General features: G+C 36.7%; 3 protein-coding genes across 3 annotated transcripts; 2 read left to right on the top strand and 1 right to left on the bottom strand.

Annotated features, from left to right (window-relative positions):
* Window positions 1-2,177: 2,177 nt before the first annotated feature.
* On the top strand, window positions 2,178-4,881 carry LOC133037416 (uncharacterized). Its single transcript, XM_061114713.1, has 3 exons — window positions 2,178-4,365; window positions 4,446-4,766; window positions 4,876-4,881. The coding sequence occupies exons 1-3, from the start codon at window positions 4,249-4,251 to the stop codon at window positions 4,879-4,881; spliced, it is 444 nt and encodes a 147-aa protein (XP_060970696.1). The 5' UTR covers window positions 2,178-4,248.
* Window positions 4,854-6,277, top strand: LOC115713636 (uncharacterized). Its single transcript, XM_061104166.1, has 2 exons — window positions 4,854-5,666; window positions 5,756-6,277. Exons 1-2 carry the CDS (start codon window positions 5,170-5,172, stop codon window positions 6,132-6,134), a joined length of 876 nt encoding a protein of 291 aa, XP_060960149.1. The 5' UTR covers window positions 4,854-5,169; the 3' UTR covers window positions 6,135-6,277.
* An 857-nt stretch (window positions 6,278-7,134) lies between these two features.
* On the bottom strand, window positions 7,135-8,214 carry LOC133030993 (uncharacterized). The gene is made up of 2 exons (XM_061104170.1): window positions 8,100-8,214; window positions 7,135-7,942 (listed from the first exon to the last, which is right to left on the bottom strand). Exons 1-2 carry the CDS (start codon window positions 8,212-8,214, stop codon window positions 7,407-7,409), a joined length of 651 nt encoding a protein of 216 aa, XP_060960153.1. The 3' UTR covers window positions 7,135-7,406.
* Window positions 8,215-22,160: the final 13,946 nt, after the last annotated feature.

The raw sequence follows: 22,160 nt of genomic DNA, 5'->3' as shown, positions 1-22,160 counted from the left end.
AATACTTCTTCACCCAGAAGGACTTGAATATGAGACAAAGACGTTGGCTAGAATTGGTGAAGGATTATGATTGTGAGATCCTTTATCATCCTGGTAAAGCCAATGTGGTTGCTGACGCTTTGAGTAGAAAAGGTCAGAGTCAGTTGAGTACTATGAAGCAAATCTCCCGACCGTTAGCAAATGAAATGACTCGAGCTCAAATTGAGTTGGTTGTGGGGCAATTGGCTAATATTACCCTGCAACCCACTCTTCTTGAGAGAATTAAAGAAGCGCAAAAGCAGGATTCAGAATTGATAAAAACCCGAGCTAGGGTTTCGGCTGGGAAAGCTAGTGATTTTTCAGTGGATGAAACAGGAATGTTGAGATTTGGGAATCGAGTTTGTGTGCCTATGGATGAGAACATCAAGAAAGAGATCATGGATGAGTCTCACACGACTCCTTATTCAGTTCATCCAGGGTCGACAAAGATGTACCAAGACCTGAAAGCCATGTTTTGGTGGCCAGGCATGAAGAATGACATCGCTGAGTATGTTGCAAAGTGCCTTACATGTCAGCAAGTGAAAGCTGAACACCAGCGACCTGCAGGGTTGCTGCAACCACTGAAAATACCAGAATGGAAATGGGAAGATATAGCTATGGACTTCGTGGTAGGTATGCCTAGAACCACGGGACAATTTGACTCTGTGTGGGTCATAGTGGACAGGTTTACAAAGTCTGCTCACTTTTTACCTGTTCGGACGAATTTCTCCATTGATCAGTATGCTGAATTATATGTTAGAGAAATTGTTCGTCTGCACGGTGTCCCAAAGTCCATTGTGTCGGATAGAGATCCAAAGTTTACATCGAGATTCTGGGAGAGTCTGCATCGAGCTATGGGAACTCAGTTAAAGTTCAGCACAGCTTTTCATCCTCAGACGGATGGGCAATCCGAGAGGACCATTCAGATTTTAGAGGACATGCTACGGGCATGTGTGCTTGACTTTGAGGGATCATGGGTAAAGTACCTTCCCCTGATCGAGTTTTCTTATAATAACAGCTATCAGGCAACAATCGGGATAGCTCCTTATGAACTTTTGTATGGAAGAAAATGTAGATCGCCCATTCACTGGGATGAAGTGGGTGAAAGAAAATTCTTGGGTCCCGAAGCTGTTCAGAAAACAAGTGAGGCAGTTGATAAGATTAGAGCGCGAATGCTCGCGGCTCAGAGTAGGCAAAAGAGTTATGCCGATCCAAAGCGTCGAGATATTGATTTTCAGGTCGGGGACATGGTATTTCTCCGAATATCTCCGATGAAAGGCATAAAACGCTTTGGGAAAAAAGGAAAACTTAGCCCGAGGTTCATTGGACCTTTTGAAATCCTAGAAAGGATAGGGCAAGTAGCGTACAGGTTGGCTATGCCCCCAGCGCTGGCAGCTGTACATAATGTGTTTCATGTTTCAATGCTTCGGAAGTATGTCTCAGACTCGTCCCACGTTCTGAGTTATGAAACATTGGAACTTCAGCCAGACTTGTCATACGAGGAACAACCAGTGCAGATACTTGATAGAAGAGAGAAAGTCTTGAGAAGCAAGACTGTGACACTGGTGAAAGTACTGTGGAGGGACAGTAAAGTAGAAGAGGCAACCTGGGAGCTCGAGACGGATATGCAGCAGAAATATCCGGAGTTGTTCAGGTAAATTTCGGGACGAAATTTCTATAAGGATGGGGTAATTGTAATACTCGGGATTAAGAAAAGGATTAGCAAAACCCTAACTAGATAATTATGTATAATTGAGGAAATTATATTATTATATAATTTAATATATGTGAAATTATATGAAATTTAACATGTTAAAGACCCCGTTGGTGAGCCAGGGGCATTTTGGTAATTATGACCCGAGAAGGGTAAATTGTTGAGATTAATTTAATTACGTGCTTAATATAATTATATTATTATATAGTATGCCTGTGTTGTCTTTTCAGGTGTGTTCTGACAGGTTGGCGCGGTATAGTCACACCCGGGAATTTCGGGCCGAACCGGGTTCGGGCCCGAAATGTAAATCGAATTGATTATTTGGCATTTTATTTGATATGTGATAATCTGAAATTTAATTGGCAATATTTAGGTGTGAAATGGCATTTATGCCCTTGAAAATGAATATGTGTGTGTTAAGCCTTAGAGAGCGAAAATGGTCTTTTGACCTTTATTGATTTACTTTGATAAAAATGGTATTTTGAGGAAAAACAAATTAATTTTCTGGTGATTGTTTCCTCCTTGGATGAACCCTTCCCCTCTCTCAAACCCTCTCTTATTTTCTCTTTGATTTGGTGAGAAATTGGTTGGATTTGAAGCTTAATCTTGGTGGATCTTTGTGCTAGCATTTGAATTGAATTTTGAGGTAAACTTTGAAGCTTAAATCCTTGTTATCCTTGCTGAATTTATTGTGGAAAAGCATGATTTTGTTGAAGATGGTAATATGTTGCATGATTGTGAGTTCTTGTTTAATTTGAGTATGTTTGTGCTTGAATCATTGTTGTGGTGTTTGATTGAGCTTTAGTTGAAATTCTAGGGTTTTCTTAACCTAAATCTCAAGTTGTTGTGGTTGTTTGCTGCTGGAATTATTTGGTTTGGTTTGAGGTCAAGCTCAAGTTTTGAGCTTGAGTTCTTGTTGGAGAAGTTTGATTGTTGTGTTGTTGAATAATTTGAAATTAGGGGTTTACATGTTGGAATTGTTGTTTTAGCTTTCTGTTGTGATGATTCTTATCTGTAAGAAGTTAATTTTGGGTATGGATTGATTAAGGTTCGAATATATGGTAAAGTGGGCATGTTTAGACCTTAAAATCTGGTTTTCTGGGTTTTTCGAACCCAGTGGCCGCGGCCAGATCTATGGTCGCCGCGGCCATAAAACCTGGCAGAGAGCCATCTTTTTCCTGAATTTGTTTTGGCCATAACTTTTGACTCGGGACTCCGTTTGGGACGTTCTTTATACCGTTGGAAAGCTCTTTTCGAGCTCTATGTGATTATCTGTATTTGAAATGCCATGAATTTATTTTATGAATGTGAAATCAGGGGTTAACCCTATTTGTGAAAATCCCGGATTGTGTGTGACTAGGATTACCGGCACCTGGTCAGGAGCACCCGGGGATTTGGAATCTCTACTATTGCGGGACAACAGGTAAGACAGTGGTTTGCACGTAGAGTATGCGCAGTGGCGCTTATGTTGAATATGATATATGTGAGTTATGGTAACCGGGATTAGGGTTATTACCCTAATAGGAACGGTTTGTTAGCCTAGGGTTATTACCCTAGTGAAATATGTGTATAAATGCCATGCCATGTTAATTGAAATGAAATTTAAGGATTATGCGCTCAAGGCATAATTAGGTTGGACTCGGTACACATAACCGAGATGAACCACTTCTAAGGCCTTAATGTAGTTAGACGTGTGAGAGTAACACGTGGGTCTACGTCACGTAGATTTAATTAGATGTGTGAGCGCAACACATAGGTCTACGCCACGTAGACATAATTGGGCATGATGAAATAATGATCAGGTCTGTGCTATACAGACATATGTGAATGAGCATAATATATTTGTTATGATTTATACTGTCTTGCTGGGCTTGGCTCACGGGTGCTCTACTGTGCAGGAAAGGGTAAGGCATTAGCTGATCAGCCATGAGTTTCAGGAGCAGGGCGAAGAATGTACATGTTCACGCCACTTCAGACCAAGCGGGTTATGGGTCTAACAGTGTTGACTTTTGTATTCTGTTTTGCCGCTTAGGTCGGCTAGTAAGAAAGAACTTGTAATAAGTTTGTAAATATTTTTGGGATCCCAACTATTTTGAAAAGTTTTAAATATATTACAAGTTTATTTTCAGTCTGTTTAATATAAAAGTTTAAATTCTGCGCTATTTTAATTAGTAATCCCGGTTAGGGGATTAGGGCTTTATAAGTATTTTGGGTAGCGTGCCTAATTATTTAGGGCGTTACATAACCGGTTTCTTTTCATTCTACAACTAATGAATTTAAATTGCTAACTTGTTTGTTTATTTTAATTTCAGAAGGACAAAATTGAACATTCTTTATCTGGCCATGAAGTTGTACCTGGTAATGTTCATGCGGATGATGGATATGTTGACCCTCAAAATGAGGTACAAGAATAAATATTTATCCTATTTATTTCTAAGTATCAGGTTACTTTTTGTAGATACTTATTATCATATTTTCGTTATTATTCTTGGCAGGAACTCGAAGGCAAAAAATTGATGGGTGCTTTAGTTATAGAGGATCATGATTGTACTGATGAGGTTGTTGATGCCGCTTATTCTGGTTTCAGTGCAGCAATGAAATTTATTCAAAAATCCAAAGGAGAAGGAGCTCAAGTATGTTTTAATAATTTATAATTATTTCATACTCTTTTATTTAAAAATTTTGTTGTCTTATGTTTTCGTGTTATTTCCAGATTACTAAAAATGAAGAACCACATACACCTTTTGTTGTTGTTTCCCCTGATTTGAAGAGCACAACTGAAAAGGCCAAATTGTCTACTGAGAATATGGTTGATTTAGAGAAAAGGGAGCCCAAACCTTCTGCGATCTTTCAATCCCCTTTTGTTACTGATTTTGGTTCATCAGAACCTGTACCAGTAGGGAAAAGGAAGAATTTAGAGATTGTGAAGGGAATCATTCCCTTTCGTAAGGAGATTGGGAAGAATGCTACTACTGAAGAAACACAAGCATACAACGACTGGTATTTTGAGGGTTATAAACCTAACACTAAGTCAGTATTCTCTTTCTTCTTTTATTTATTTATTTATTTTTTAAATTTCACTACATAATTTTATGAATTATTCTCATTTCTATAATTAATGCATTTTTGTTTTTCGATTGTAGAAATAAGTTCGTGGCTGACGCTAATGACATTGATTTTGATTTTGGGATCATGCACATAAAAAAAAATATTGGTTTTACCAACTTCAAACTTGTGGTCAATTTTTGTCTGATTCTGTAAGTATATTGTTTTATTAGTTCAAGACCAAGTTACATTATTATTTATTTTATAGTTTGATTGAAAGTAACCTGTTACTTTTCATTTCTTTAATTTATGCCTTTCATTTTTCAATTTGTTATAAATTAAGTGGCTAATTGATTATCCTCTCTTTTTTATTGCAGCATATCGATGTTATTATGTATTATCTTAGGAAAAAGATCATGCACAGTGGTACTATCAACTTATTGGTTACGACTACTGATTCAATTTTCTATAAAGTTGTTAGAACTACTTATGAGAGTTACTTAGCCAACGGCAGCAATGTGATCAACCAGGAAAGCATTATTGCAAAATACATGTCTGGACAATCATTACCATGTAGTGTTCCATGGTATTACCTTGATCATGTTGCGATTCCAGCTCATGTTACAGATGAAGTGCATTATATTCTTGCACATTTCAATATTAGAGAGAGGTGCTTGGTGGTGTATAATTCTATGACTCCGAGAGTGAATAAGAAACCTGTTGAGAAAACTGTTACGGCATTCTCTGTGTTGATTCCTTTGTTTATGGAGTGTATTGGCTTCTATAATACGAGGGCAGACATAGACTTCAATCAAGGTCCATATGCAGTTGCAAGGTCTCATCCTTTGGCTATAAAGTTTGCAAAAGGTGTTCCTCAACAAGAAGATTGGTAAGTAACATATTTTAATTTCTATGTGGTATTTTTTTTATTAACTTTAAATGTTATTTTTTTTAAAGTATTTTCACACTTATTTGCAGTGACTGTGGTGCATTTGTGATTGCTTTTGCTGATCACATAATTCATGACACCATAAATGGCATATCTCCTAAACTCAACATTGCCAATTATCGTGATGACCTTGCTGTTTGTCTTTACCATCATGCTAAAAAGAAGCAAGAGGATGGGTACAAGACTGATGTAGAGGAACCTGAAAAGCCTGAGAAAACGAAGAAGAAGACTGATGTAGAGGAACCTGAAAAGCCCGAGAAGGAAAAGAAGAAGACTGATGCAGAGGCACCTGAAAAGACTGAGAAGAAGAAAAAGAAGGATGTTGAAGAGGCACCTAGAAAACTTGAGAAGAAGAAAAGGAAGGTTGTTCAAGAGGCACCTGAAAAACCCGAGAAGAAAAAGATGTAGTAGTTTTATATTTTTTGTGTGAACATAAATTGAGTTCTTATTCTTAATGTCTCAGGCAGGCTCTTTGAGATTTCATACTTTGTTTCAAACACACCTGGTTACTTTCTTATATTGTTAGGTTACTTTGTAAAGCATGACAAACACACCTGGTTATTTTTTTTCCTAATCTTTTTCAATGAATAGGTGTCTTCTAATTCTTGTTTCAGTAATAAAAATTGGATTTAGTAATGATGAGCTGTATTATGTACCAGGTTACTTTATAAATCATAATAGACATACTAAGTTACTTTTTTTTATTAAATCAAGACATCAAATTTTATAAGTAAAAAAATTAAAATTATACTTGAAACAAAAACAAATCTGTATAAATTGAAAATTTAATGGTACCAGGTTAATTAATTTTCTTAATTGAATTTCAAAATACTGATATTAGGTTACTTTCTTATGTAGTTAGGTTACTTTGTAAAGCATGACAAACACACTAGGTTACTTTTTTCTTCTTCATTTTTTTTATTATTTTGTTTTAAAAAAAAAAAGTATTCAAAGTTTGATCAATATTCATTTAAGCAAAAGAACTAATGTTTTCCCAAGGTAAAGAATGTAACAAATCATTACAACCTTATGTAGTATGGTGTCCATAGTAACTTGTTCCTTTTTTATGAATGAATATAACGAGCAACATCCTTAAGTAAAAGTAAATGAATCATTCTCTTGGCTTGTGTGGCTTCTCCATAGGTGGGTTTCTGCACGTTTTTCTATTATGACCTGATTTGCCACATCGTCCACACTTCATAACCACTCTTGGCTCTCCCCGTGCTCTTATCCTTCTCCTCCTTGGTCTACCGGGAGGAATTTTTCCTTTTGGAGGTAGGACAAGTATGTCCAATTCTTCTGGTAGACTCCATTCATCCTCATGTGGCAAAGGATAAACTGTTTCTGCATAAGTTGCTTTCATTGTTTCAGTTTTGTAGTAAGCAGAACAAAACTCATAGCAATTTAGCCTTTTTTTTTTGCAATGACAGCAAGTGCATGTGAACATGGTACTTCATCTTCTTGAAACCTTCTACATGTGCATGTTTTCTCTTGAATATTGACTATATAAGTTCCTCTTTCTTCAATCACTTCTGAAAAAATAGTGTTGCATTGTCTCACCTGTCAAACATATGTAAAATAACAATAAAAAAAAGGTATTACAAATAATGTCACCTGGTACAAATTTGTTCAGTATATTAATATATCAGGTTACTTTATTTTAGTTTTCAAAATATAGTATTAATCAATTAAAAGCAAACAACATACCTCAAATTTAGTAGATTTTAGATAGTTCTCTCTCAATACAGCTTTAGCTTCTGATGATATCGCTGTAAAGGTTCCATTCGCCTCATTTCCATTAGTCCAAACCCATTTTTGTACAACGCTTCTTATGCATTCCAACATTAAGGTTATTGGCAAATTCCTTGCCGCTTTATTTGCTGCATTAATAGACTCCGCTATATTTGATGTCATCATGGTATATCTCCTTTTTGGTGAGTGAGATCTCGCCCATGTATGGTAACCTACTTTTTCTAAGTAAGGCCTTATACGGGCATCTATTTTGTCAAGAGCAGCCATATAGTACTCAAACCCAACCAATGTATATGCTTTTGCTGCTTTAACAAAGTTTATAGTCAAATCATCTCCATGGATATGAAGATTGGCCTTAATGTTGTTAAGTAGATGAAAAATGCATGCTCCATGGAAGACATTAGGGTATACTGTTTGAACAGCATTTTCGATGCTTTGATGTCTATCAGATATGATTACTAGATCTGCAAAAATAATTTTAGTGTTAGGATTTTACTGTTGGTAACATGGACAAAATAATAATTTTATTCTGAAAGTAAAAGTAACCTGGTACAAAAAAAATTAAATAGGTGACATTTTACAAGAATTAGAAACAAAAATAAGATAAATACAACAGATTACCTTTACGTTCTCCATATGTTTCTTTGAGCTTTGTGAAGAAATATTCCCAAGCTTCATCATTCTCTGAATCGCCAACACCAAATGCTAATGGAAAAATATTGTTACTTGCATCCATTGTAGATGTTGTGAACAATGTGCCTCGATATGAAGATTTCATGAAGGTTCCATCAACGACAATAATTGGTCTACAATGTTGCCATCCTTTGATGGAATGTGCATATGCTAGATACAAGTATTTGAATCAATCTTTGTCATCTGCGGTCAAGCTAGTAATGGTTCCAGGATTTGCTACTTTTAACATATGAAGATACATTGGTAACTGTTGGTATGATTCATCTGTCTTTCCTCTTACCAATTCTATAGCTTTTTCTCTTGATCTCCAAGCTTTTGAGTAACTCATAGATACTCCATAATCATCAAGCATATCTTTCATGATATCATTTGGTGTGTGCACTCTCTTGATTGTCGTAAATTTTGTCTTGATGAGCTCTCCAATGACATTGCAATTTGCTTGTCTATGATCCTCCATGATGACTTCCAATGAGCATGTGTGCTCTTTCACATACTTCCTAACTTTGAAATATTCAGTATGTTTGAATGTAGAAGCTCTAACATACCATTTACAGTTCTCATCCACACAAGTGACAACATACTCTCTTGGTTCTGATCTCTTTGTTCTAAATTGAAAGTTGTTGATCATGGCATAGTAGCAAAGTCCAGATTTGAACATTTTTTTATCTTTGAAAAGTTGTCCTTCTACTAATGTTTGCAACTTGTGAGTTTCAATGATTGTCTTATCTTCTTCCCTTTTTCTTTTGTTTCTTTTGTTTCTTCAATGATGAAGTCAGCAACTTCATTAGTATAATCAGCAAGTCTTCTGGAATTATGGTTACTTGAGGTACCATCTTCAAATATCTCACTTTCAATTATTGTTCTTGCTTGTAGTACCAAGGAACGAATCCCCATGTTGTGTATTGCAGCTTGATTTTTTTTCTGAATGTTGGTAATGTGTTTGGATCAATTCATGATTAGTAACCTGTCACAAAAACTAAAGTTATTCTTTTAATTAACATATAATATTATTTCAAAATCATATATGTTTAATTGTTACCGTATTTTGGAATGAAGTATAATAACATTTTTCTATGCACAATGGTAACTCAAGTATAGAATTGCAACTCTTCTTCAAGTCTATGTAAAAAAGCACCGAGTTGTTAGTCAACATCTTTATCGGTGGCTCACTTTTAGTTACTTGGTATGAGATCTCAACATTGTCCCAAGTAGTGTTTATTTCATTTTTGATCAAATTTCCAAGATCAAATAATGAACAATTCTCTGGAATATGTACACCAGCCACTTTGTAATTTGAGTAGCAGTTACTTTCATTCCACTCTCCTCCATAATGAATTAATGCTTTAACAAAATTCATTCTCCAAGAAAATTACAAGTATCAGGTCACTTCCTGAAGCAAAAAGAAAAAATAAAAATCATTTATACAGATTTGTGGTATAAGAAACACAATCATATTCAAATTGTACCCACAACACAACGAACACAACCATATTCAAATTTAAAGTTCCAGGTTACATTCAGAGGCAATAAAAAACCCTAAGATTGAACTAGCAGGTGACTTTTTTCAAGGCATGGTATTTTTTTGCTATAAATTGCACCCACAACACAACAAACACAACCATATTCAAATTTAAAGTTCCAGGTTACATTCAGAGGCAATAAAAAACCCTAAGATTGAACTAGCAGGTGACTTTTTTCAAGGCATGGTATTTTTTTGCTATAAATTGCACCCACAACACAACAAACACAACCATATTCAAATTTAAAGTTCCAGGTTACATTCAGAGGCAATAAAAAATCCTAAGATTGAACTAGCAGGTGACTTTTTTCAAGGCATGGTATTTTTCTGCTATTAATTGCAGCCACAACACAACAAACACAACCATATTCAAATTTAAAGTTCCAAGTTACATTCAGAGGCTATAAAAAACCCTAAGATTGAACTAGCAGGTGACTTTTTTCAAGATATGAGAGTTCTTTTGTTAAAAATTACAATCACAGCACAACACATTACTATGAGAACCAAAATAAAAACCTAAAATGAAAATTCCTTATCATTTTTCCTAAATAATATGTTAACTACGTCAAGAATGTAATCAAATTCAATAGTTTGTTACCTTTGTCTATTTTGACTTCAGATTTTATTGATTTTCGTCATCGGCGGCTGTAGGATCATGAACAATAAGATGAAGAATGATAATCACATTAGAGGAGAAGGAAAGAAGTCAGATGAGAATCGCAAGAAACTTGAGAATTCCCTTGAGCTGCTATGCCGAACATGAGAATTCCATTGACCTTCATATATTAAGAAACCTAAGATCAACCATATGAGTTGCACAGAGACAAAAGCACCAAGAATTTCAGAGAGAAATCGAAGGAGAAGGGAAGAAATCGTAACATAGTGCAAGATGAATCGTAACAGAATTTCAGAGTTACAAGAATTGGTGAATTTGGATATTTAGGGTGGGTTTTTTATAAATGGAAATATCCTTTTATAGGTATTCTATTTTTTCCATTTTTTAAGTTTTTTATTTTTTTTTCCAGATTTTAAGTTTTTTTTATAAATGTCCATATTTTTCAAAATGGTTTTAAGAAATTCCATATTTTTTAAAGGATTATTTACACACATATTCAAATTTTACATTTTTTTTATTTTTTTTTAGTATGGGCCGAAATTTTTTTCAAAAATACTGTAAGTTTTATATTGTGTATTATGTTAAGTTTTTACTAGTATTCTATGGTTATTTTTTAGTTGTTCTTTTGTTATTTTTAGTTGCTCTGTCTTATATTCCACTGTTATTTAATATTTTTGAAAAAAATTCCGTGTGACAGTATTTTTGTAAAAGTTAACTCAAATTCTAGTATTTTTATAAGTTGCCCAAATTAAACCATCTTGTACACCATTGGAATTATTTTATATCTTACAAAAATATATGAGAGTATTTTAATTTTTACATTTTTATGAGATTTTTTCTCACATGTTAAATTATTATACCATTTGTTTAGGGGTTGTTTGGTTGTATTTTCAGTTTTTAGCTTTTAGAATTGTGTTTTCAAAAATGAGAATAGAAAACAGTTTTTTGTCATTTTAAAAATTTAATGGTGTTTGGTACAAGTTTTTAGGGTCCAGGTCTAGGTCGGGGTCTAGGTTCGGGCCGGGGTTCGGAGTCCAGGGTCCGGGTCAAGTCTGGTTCTAGGCTTGGGTTCGAGTCTGAGCTAGGGTCAGGGTCAGAGTGGGGGTTAGGGGTTCGGGTCCAAGTCCGAGTCCAGTGTTCGGGGTCCAGGGTTAGGGTCGAGGTCTGGATTCAGGGTCCGGAGTCTTGCCTGGGGTCCGAGGTCCGAGTTTGGAGTCTGGGTCTAGGTCCAGGTTGTGGTTCGAGGTCTAGTGTTCAGGTCGAGTTTGGGTCTAGGTTCGGGTCCAGGTCCGGGTTAGGGTTGGGGTCGGGGTCGAGGTCGGGATCAAGGTCCGAGGTTCGGGGTTCGATTCAGGTCCATGTTGTTGGGTTTTATGCCCTAAATAAAACTTATTTCAATATAATCAAATTTACTTATTAATAAAGATCAGAAATAACATTTAATGTAGCATGGTTCACATGATTTATGTCATGATTATATGTATATAATGTATGAATTCTATTTAAGTCCTGAACATATGAATTTGTTAATGATTATAGTGTTGTCAGCACAGTGGAATATAATCTTAATTATATGTTCGAAAGTTTATTCCCTGATTTGTCAGCTCACTGGATTTAGACTGACATGATAATCAGCGATAGGTATTCTTACACCTTGGATAAGTGTTATGTCCTTTCCAGGGCATTGACAAAGTTTACCAGCATCGGATGTATGGAGTATACATCGGAAGGGACCGATATTGAACTTTGATTAGATTTGTTAAAATTTACCGTAATATCTATTCAATTCAATATCACATGTTGATCCTAGATCAAATGATCTTAATCCTGATATGGTTAAGTTCGATCTCAAGAGTACTATACATGTTCTTTGATTTGTTAGTTAAGCCTACTTTTGGGTCAGGGTGATATGTACATTTTGGAAACATGATAGTATAATTGAGTGGGAGCGCTACCATAAATATGGAATCTATAACTTCTATAGGAATTTAGAAGTGAAACGATGATATCCTTCGAGCTTGGCTAAACAGAGATAAATGGTGGAGATCTCATTTCACTTCGCTGAAATATCATTTCTACGGAGCTAAGTGTTTTAAGGATAAAATACATTGAAGGTGTAACGGTAACTTAGTGCCTATTCAATCATCTATTAGAGGGTCATTGATCAAATTAGGATTATAACAATGGATAACTAATGACGTATCTATATCGTGGAACATATAGAGCGTTCTATATACTGAGAGTGCAATTCTAAGTTCTATGTGTGGATTCAACGAAGAATTAATAAGTCAGTGAATTTAAGATATAAATTCTTGATCTGCTTATTGGAAGCTCGGATATATAGACCCATGGTCCCCATACTAGTTGAGACCATACTGCTTGTAAGACTCAGTTAATTGATTTTGATTAATCAATTATAATTCTAAAGTTAGACTATGTCTAGTTTATGAATTTTCACTAAGCAAGGGCGAAATTGTAAAGAAAAGAGATTCTAGGTTTATTTATTAATTAAGAGACTTTATATGTCTAATTAATAAATATATTAAATGATAATATTATTTAATAATTAATTTTTAGTTATTAAATAATTAGAATTGGCATTTAAATGGTTGAATTTGAAAATTAGCGTTTTTGAAAAAATGAGATGCAGAAATGATAAAACAGCAAAATTGCATAAGTGAGGCCCAATATCCAAAGCCCAGGCCGCCACTATTGTAGGCTTTTATCATTTAATTTTTTATTATTTTAATGCCAAATAATTCTAACTTAAACATAGGTGGTTACCTATAAATAGATAGTGATGGCTCTCATTCACACTTAACTTTTGTTAACTTTGTCAGATGAAATTTGAGCCTCCTATTCTTTTCTCTATAGGCTGAACCACTTCCCTTCTCTTTTCTTCTCTAAATTTCGAAATCTTTGAGTGAATGAGTGAGTGCCCACACACATCAAGTGGTATCTCAATCATAGTGTGTAAGACTGTGGAAAATCAACCAACAAGAAGGAGATTCAGCATCAAAGGAAGTAGAGAAAGTGATCCAGGTTCAGATCTTGGTGATGCTCTGCTACAGAAAGGAATCAAGGGCTAGAGATCTGAACGGAAGGAGTCATTATATTCCGCTGCACCCAATGTAAGGTTTCCTAAACTTTATATGTGTTTATTTCATTGTTTTAGAATTCATATTAGGATGTTAATGAAACATACATGGTAGTAAATCTAGATCCTGGTAAAATATATCCAACACATATCCACATCCGCGTCTGGTGTCTAGGGTCTAGGTCGGGGTCCGGGTCCGGGTCTAGGGTCTAGGTTCGGGTTTGGTTCTGGGTCTAGGGTCTGAGTATGTGAGCAAAAATATAAAATATAATATGTTAGACAAAAAAAACTATTTTTGAAAATTGAAAACAACATTTTGATGTTTTTTGTTTTCTAGTTTTTTTAAAACTTTTTGCCAAACGAGCCCTGTTAGTTTTTAAAAATTGTTTTCTATTTTTTAAAACTGAAAATAGTTTTTAAGTTATGAAGCCAAACAGTCTCTTAGTTTTTTTATCTTCTAGAAACTAGGTTTTAATATTTATGAGTGCATAATAGTAATTACATTCTTTTTGGTAATATATGTGTGTTTACCGAGTTTTTCGGCAACCGAATATTTTTAGAGCTTAAGAAAGTAATGAAAGTGTGAATAATGAAATAACAAATAAGAGATTTTTACATGATTCAGACATTAATTATTCTTAGTCCACGAGTTTATTTTATTAGGCTCATTGGACGATCATTGTTTACACAAATACAGATACAACAGACTTTTACTCCTTTCCACCGTGTTCCTCTTGAAGAAGAGGAACCTTGGTAGGAATATTCTGGAGTTAATAATAGGGTTACATTAAAGTGTTTTTTTTTTATGAAGAGTAAGTCTTCAATCTCTAGGTGAAGGTCCGAAAGGATCCCCTCCCTTGTGCTATCTGTGAGGTATTTATAGACCAATTCTCTTGCATGGGCAGTTTTTGGATAAGTCACCGCGGGGATGAAATCCCACCGTTGGATTGGTACGTGGCGTATTTTTCATGTGGCTTTAAGGGTGTCAGATCGTACTGGTTGTACTGGCTGAGCCTCAGACATGTGTCACCCTAGGGTCATTCTTATTTAAATTTCCCTTTCTCCTAGTCATTGCATTATTTAGCTCGGTACACGAAGACACGCATGCCTGCACGATAGCGTGTTGTGGGGGACAACCTCTGATATTGTACATGAAATAGCCTAGTTCCTAGGTCTGTAGCCTAACACATGTGCATAAAGATCTCATGAGCCGAAGATGTACCCGAGACTGGTGCAACACTAAGACCTGGTCATGTAGATTCACATCCCTCGCGACAGTAAATAGTCTTCGCTCCAGGATGGATGAGACTTTGACTCACAAAATGGAGGAAGACTGTGGTTCACGGGAGCCCATTTTTTGGCTAGCAGTTAGGGAGCCTTCCTTCACGGAAGCTTTCCCCGCAAGGTTAATGCCCTTATCTTCTCAGGATACTCAATGAAGTACTTGGGCGGCCTAGTGACTTATTGACCTTCTTTGATTAAAATCTACGTGTCATGCTTACAAAGACGCGAATAACATCTACCCCCAAGCTTTCGGGACATACTATGGTTCAGGAGCTTGTAGTATCTCCTTTTGAAATAAATTACGCATGTGGGACTTTGGACAGGTTCTTTAATGCAGTACATCATCAGCCGCCAAACTGAAGTATCATTACTCAAAAGGCATGATTACTTCTATTCTTTTGGCAGTGCCTTAAATGCTGACTTTTGAATTTTGCACGCGTGGTGGGCGTGTATTCTGTGGGATCCTCAAAACGATAGTGATTGGATTTATGATTTCTTCTCATTCGCTGTGTGCCTTTTACAATGCATGCAATGACGGGAGCCGACTGTTGGGAAGTGAGATATCCCCTCAGCTTCTCGTTCATCCAACCGTCAGACACCTCTTGGGCGAGCGAATTGAATCGTTTACCTCTTATGGAAGGTGCCTTTTCTAGGTATCCCATAAATGCCTTTAGCATCTATTCCACTTTTCACTTTCCTTGGCCGTCAAACCAGAGCTCTTTGAGTTTTAAATCTTATCCTGTTGCATAAGACTTCATCACCATTACAGTCAGACACAATCTCCTCCGTCGTGGATGTTGCACCAAAACTGCCAACCCCCACATTCTCTTGTCAACTGGTAACTTTTCTTCTTTGTTTATTTGTTATAGAATTTTGAGGAGATTGTGAAGATGCCTTTGTTTCTAGAACGTTGGTTCTATGTCCATCGTCTTCGAAGGTTTTGGGATCACGCCATGCGCTGACTCATTTTGTTGTTGTGTCGACTTCTGACAGGTATAGTAAGTCTGCAATGGAAGGAGCGGGTTCTCTTGAAGCTACGAGCGGCAGTTTTGTCAGGAAGAGGCAGAAGCTTGTGGTATCCACCCCCAAGATTGGGGTCTTCCCTCAGTGTCGCGATCCTCAGTTGAGGTTGGGCTAGCCTCGGTCTTTTTACCTCTTGGCTCTGTCAAGGGTACCGTTAGTGGGGTTCACCTTCCCCATAAAGGTGATTCCTTTTGACCCTGTCCATATGCAGAAGGAGAGGGAGGCGAATAGCGCCCTAAAAGGGCGCTTGGAGGCTGAAAGGCTACAAGTCTACAAGAGGGCGATTGTGCTGTCAACGATCCGTAAGATTGAAATCTCGGAGGACGTGCATACTCCAAACCCTACGAGGCTGACTATTAAGGTCGAGGCCTTGGAAAAAAGCCTGGAATATAAGGTGGGCCGAGAGGCTGGACCTTTTGCTGCCAAACTCCTAGACCATGTAGCTAGGAAAGCCTCTAAACTGCCTATGAAGGCTTGGGCGTCCTCCAGTAGCACAGACATTGTTGCGCTAGCCCATTCTACGAAGCGGCAGGCAGTTGGGGTAAGGCCTCGAGACATTGCCTCCACTTTTCTCTTTGTTTTGGTTTGTTTTCTTTGTCCCTGTTCTGACACTTCAACCTTTTTTAACTTGGCTTATTCTGACAGGCGGCCCTATTGACGAAGAAGGTTGCTGCGGAGGATGGAGTGTTGGTGACGGAGTTGGAGCAAGTCAAGGCAGCCAACCGTGACCTACGTGCCACCAATGAGACCCTCCGGGTCGAACTTACGGACACCAAGTTCTAGATTGGGGTATTCGCAACAGGCGAACCAGCAGCTGGAGGAGGAGAATGCCCACCAAGCCTACTTCATACGGAGCATGAAGGTTGTTCGCGATCTTTACACGTGGGCGCGGATATCTAGTGCAGGCTCTTCCTCCCAGTTAGGTGGTGTCTAACCTTGAACCTCCGGCAGACCTCCCAGATTAATGTTGTTGTGCTTTCTTTTTCCTTTTATATATATATATATCCTCTCTCTAGCCACAAAGACAATTAAAATTTTGCCCTGGCCGTGGGGGCTGTAATAGTAAAATAGGGTCATTTTGCGTTGCTCCTTACTTGGAGATTTGGTGTGGTAGACTCTTGGGGACTGGTTATGTTATTGAAGCACTTGGTTCCAACGACCAGTGTTTCAACCTTTTCCTGTTAGTCCTAATTATCTCTCGATCAATTCTGAAACTACTTTTCTATTTCACTCTTTCTCACCCGGGGTTGTGATGCTTTTTAACTCGCCACTCGAAAGGTTACATGTTTGAAGTTAACCAGGAGATGGCCTCTTTCCGCGAAACGAGATCTTTCACAACTTTGCACATCTCCTTCGGGGTCTGGTTCTTTCACAAGGTCGAGTTCCGGGGGTGATGTCTGCGACTGTCTTAGACTTAGAAATTTTTCTTACTCATGTCCTTGTCAGCCTTACATTCTAGCCTGTTATGCAACTCGGTGGGCTAAGCTTATATGAAGTCCGCGAAGATTTGTAAGAGGGGATTCGGGCATGTCTTTTCTTTTTCAAGAATTTTGGCCGACTACGCTTCTTATCTCCAGGTTCATTCTTGAGTTTAGCCTTTGAGGAAAGAATTCAAGTGCATTTCTCTCGGGGAGATTTTAGTTGAAAATGTTTCCCCTTTTTGGTTGCATGTATACACTTGGGTTGATCAAATTTGGAAAATGGATGTAAGATGTTATAGCCATCAGCCATCGGACATACCATACCCCCCAAATGAGCTGGGAATTTTGGACTCAAATTCTCGGTCATTTGTTTGGAGTCTAACTTGTGTCTCTTTAAAATCTCTCAAGAGGAGAGTTGAGTGTAGTACTGCCTCACTTCGGGAAGCATATGGTCCTTCCAAGGGAGCCTCTCAAAAGTGCACAACCTTTCTCAGGCTAGGGGTGACAATTCGTGTTCGCGGGTCGTGTTCGTGTCGTGTCGAGACCCATGTATAACAGGTACATGCTCGACCAGAACACGACCCGTTTAATAATCGTGTTAAAAAAATGAAACCTGAACACGACCTGTTTATAAACGGGTTGACACGACATGACCTGTGTAACCCATTTATATGTATATTTTGTTTAAACACGTCAATCAATAACACGTTTATAAAGTATTCAACACGTTTATAATCTATTTATGACACGTTAAAGTACTAAAATAACTTTAAATATGTCATTAACGGGTCAATTTCATGTTAGCCGTGTCAACCCAAACACGACCCGTTTATTAAACGGGTTAAACGAGTCAACCCGAACACGATCCAAACCCATTTAAGGCAAAGCCAAACCCGCTAACTCTCGTGCGGGTTTCGAGTCGTGTCATCGTGTCTGACCTGTTTTGTCGGCCCTATCTCAGGCTTCCATGAGAAGGAACCATGGGGTCTCGAACGAAAACCCAGTTGTATGATTGATCCCAAACAATCCCTTCGTGACATAAACCTCATAGGTGAACGCATGGGTCTTTTGCAGCGTCTAGGTACTTAACCATTTATCTCTGTTTAGCCAAGCTCGAAGGAAATCATCATTTCACTTCTATGTCCAGATAAAAGCTATAGATTCCATATCTATGATTAGCGCTCCCACTCAATTGCACTACCATGTTCCCAAAATGTACGTATCACCCTGACCAAAAAGTAGGCTTAACTAACAAATCAAAGAACATGAATAATACTCTTCAGATCAAACCTAACCATGACAGGATTAAGATCATTTGATCTAGGATCAACTAGGTGATATTGAATTGAATAGATATTACGGTAAATTTATCATATCTAATCCAAGTTCAATATCGGTCCCTTCCAATGCATACTCCATGCATCCAACCTAAGCTTTACTTTAACCAATGCCCTAGAAAGGACACAACACTTATCCAAGGTGCAAGTAAACTATGTTGTAGATTATCATATCAGTTAAACCCTGTGTACTAATAAATCTAAGAATATGTTTAATCACATAATCTTGATTACTTTCCACTGTACTGACGACACAATAAACAAGAATATCAATGTGATAAGGGTTTGGATGATTTTATAAATCAAATAAACATATAAATGATAACATTAACCAAATGACACACTGGATAATTGATGAAAATACTTCTGTTTCCTTATTGATAATTAAATGATAAAGATTACATCGAAATAGAATTTTATTTAGGGCAGAAAGCCCAACAGTTAAAACTATTTAATCAAATCATATTTGATTATTTAAATAAATATATATTTTCGAATTTAGTTACTGGTATTTATGAGAGAATCTCTCAACTACTTTAGAGAATATCTCAACAACTTTGAAATATCTATAACTACTTTTTAAATTAGATATTTACCTAATTGAATTAATTAAATAATTAAGTAACCCAAAAAGACAAACTCCATAGGGACATGCCATATGCTAGGCGCCTAACTTGTCTTGTTTGAGACAAGCTTGATGTCTTTTGTCCTAACAACCTTTATCTCAACAAATATTGCCTCTTCCCTATTAAATTAATTTGAAAAATTGTTTATTTATTACAAAAATAAATAATTAAAATTTTGCCAATTCAAAATAGCTTTTTCCAAATGATATTATACTACTCTTTATCCCTATCCTTGACAGTGTTTCAAGGTGGCAATTCAGGGACCATGAACTTATAATTCTAAGCTCTAATAAACTAGATTATTTATTGAGTCTCATCAACTAAATAATCTTTGTTTATTAATTCCATGATTACTCCACTAAAAATATAGAATTGAACTCTTAGTAATTATAAAATTATATTTACTGAGTTTTACTACAGTGTCCATTGATATAATTAATTCTAGTGATTAACCCTCCATGTGTTGGTTCATAATTAGTTTTGGTCATATTACTGTTTTATCTTTCTAATTACTTCTTTATCCTTGAGTATTATTAATTCACTGGTGGAAGTATAATTCAAATCCCATATGAATTTGTGTGTAATGTTCCAGTATTAGAATTAACACATAAAAGGAACCAACATTCAATCCGTTAGGGGGCTTGCATGCGAGCCGTGTGTGTATGGGGGGTTGAGGCATGTAGTTGTTGGAAATTATTTTACCAGGATCTTAGATCTACTCACAAGTATGTTGTTTAACATCCTAAATATGAAAAATAAACACATATAAAATTAAGAAAGCCTTACATTGATGCAGCGGAATTAATGTCTCCTTCCACTCAGATCTCTAACCCTTGTATCCTTTCTGTCGCAGAGTATAATCAAGATCTGAGCCCGAATGTCCTTCTTCTTTGAGTGTGATCCTTCACAGTCTTCCAATCTATGATTGAGTTACTGCTTGTTGTGTGTGGGCACTCACTCTTTCATTAGGGTTCGAAATATATGAAGAGAAAAGAGAGAGAGAGGGATTTCGGCCAATGTATAGAAAATAGGGAAGGCTCAGTTTTTCTGAAGAGAAAAATTTCTGTCAGAAGAATAATGAAAAATTGTTATTTTGACTGAGCCATCACTTTCTATTTATAGGCAACTACTAGGTTTAGGTTAGGAATTATTTGGCATTAAAATAATGAAAATATTAATTTAAATTTCCACAATTAGTGGCCGGCCAAGGTGTGATAATGGGCCCCACTTGATTTTGCAGTTTTAACAAATTTTATTTCTATTTTCTCAAAAACGTCAATTTTCCAATTCTAACCATTTAAATGCCAAAACTAATTATTTAATAACTAAAATAGATTATTAAAAAATATTGTCATTTAATTTAATTATTAACTAGAAATATAAAGTCCATTAATAAATAAATAAACTTAGAATCTCTTTTCTTTACAATTTCACCCTTGCTTAGTGAAAATTCATAAAATTAGACATAGTTTAACTTTAGAATTATAATTGATCAATCACGAATCAATTAATGAGTCTTACAAGCAGAATGTTCTCAACTAGAATGGGGACCATGGATCTATATGATGAGCTTCCACTAAGTGAACCAAATTTACCAAGTAAATTCCTACTTATTAATTCTTCGTTGAATCCACTCTTAGAACTTAGAATTGCACTCTCAGACTTATATAGAGCATATTATATGTTCCACGATATCAATATGCTATCTCATTTAACCATTGTTATAATCTTATTGTGATTTAAAGATCCTCTATATAGATGATTTACATCGAGAAGGGATAATTTTACCGTTCTCACCCCTCAATGTATTTTGCCCCTTAAAACACTTAGCTACCTGTAAATGGTGTTTAGTGATCTAATAATTAGTCAGTTAAACAAGAGCTCATCCATTTACTTCTATTTGCTAAGCTCGAAGGGAATCATCACTTGACTTCTATACACCAGTAGAAGCTATAGATTCCATATTTATGTTCAGCACTCCCACTCAATCATACTATCATGTTCCCAAAATATACGTATCACCCTGACCCAAAAGTAGGCTTAACTAATAAATCAAAGAACATGAATAGTACTCCTGAGTTGAGCCTAAGCATATTAGGATTTAGATTCTTTTAATCTTAAGATCAACTACTGATATTGACTTGGAAAGATATATAACGGTAAGTTTGTAATATCTTAACTTAGTTGCAATATCGGTCGAGTCCAATGTATACTCCATACATTCGAAACTAGTATACTTTACTAATGTCTTGGAAAGAACATAACACTTACTCCAAGTGTAAGTACACATCATCGCTGATTATCACATTAGTGTAAATCCAAAACACTGATGAAACAGGGACTTATTCTTTTGATTCATATGATCACAATCACATTCTACTGTGTTGACGATACTGTGTGTGCGTGTGTGTGTAGGCTCGCATGCGAGTCCATGGGGGGCTCCCATGCGAGCTATGTGTGTGTAAGGGAGTGAGGCGTGTTGTGCGTGTGTTCAGTGCTAGGGGCTCGCATCCGAGCCCATGGGGGGTCTCGCATGCGAGCCGTTGTGTGCGTTGTGTAAGTGTGTTATGGGGATTATAAATATAAGGCGAGAGGTGAATGCACATTGACAAGGCGTGCAAGGAGAAAGCGTGTAACCACGCCTTTTGAGAACTCTGAAAGCAAGAAGGTACGAGTAGCGACGACAACGAACCTGCGAGGTCTGAGGATCCGAGTAAGAGTACGCTGAAATCACTCTCTTGCAACCTGTAATCGGGGACCACACGCTGCAGCCACTCTCTTGTAACCTGCAATCGGGGACCACTCACTTGACACCAGACAAGAGTATGAGGTGCCAGACCACCTCCAACACCTGCGACATGCAGCGTGAAAGCAACGTTTTGTCCCTATGCGACCACTTTATACACCAAGCCATTAGAGCCTATAAATAATCCCACCTTAGATGTGAGAGGGGGTTGAAAAAATCACTTGGTGTAACTCTGGCCTTGAATGCAATATAGAGAGAAAATAATTTTCAGATATCTTTTCATCTTCATATTTATCTTTATCGTCATTTGATTTTTGGGT

Source organism: Cannabis sativa, chromosome 1, assembly GCF_029168945.1.
Source record: "Cannabis sativa cultivar Pink pepper isolate KNU-18-1 chromosome 1, ASM2916894v1, whole genome shotgun sequence".
Lineage (NCBI taxonomy): Eukaryota > Viridiplantae > Streptophyta > Magnoliopsida > Rosales > Cannabaceae > Cannabis > Cannabis sativa.
Note: the sequence above shows the minus strand (reverse complement) of the source record. Positions and strands in the feature narration are given on the sequence as shown.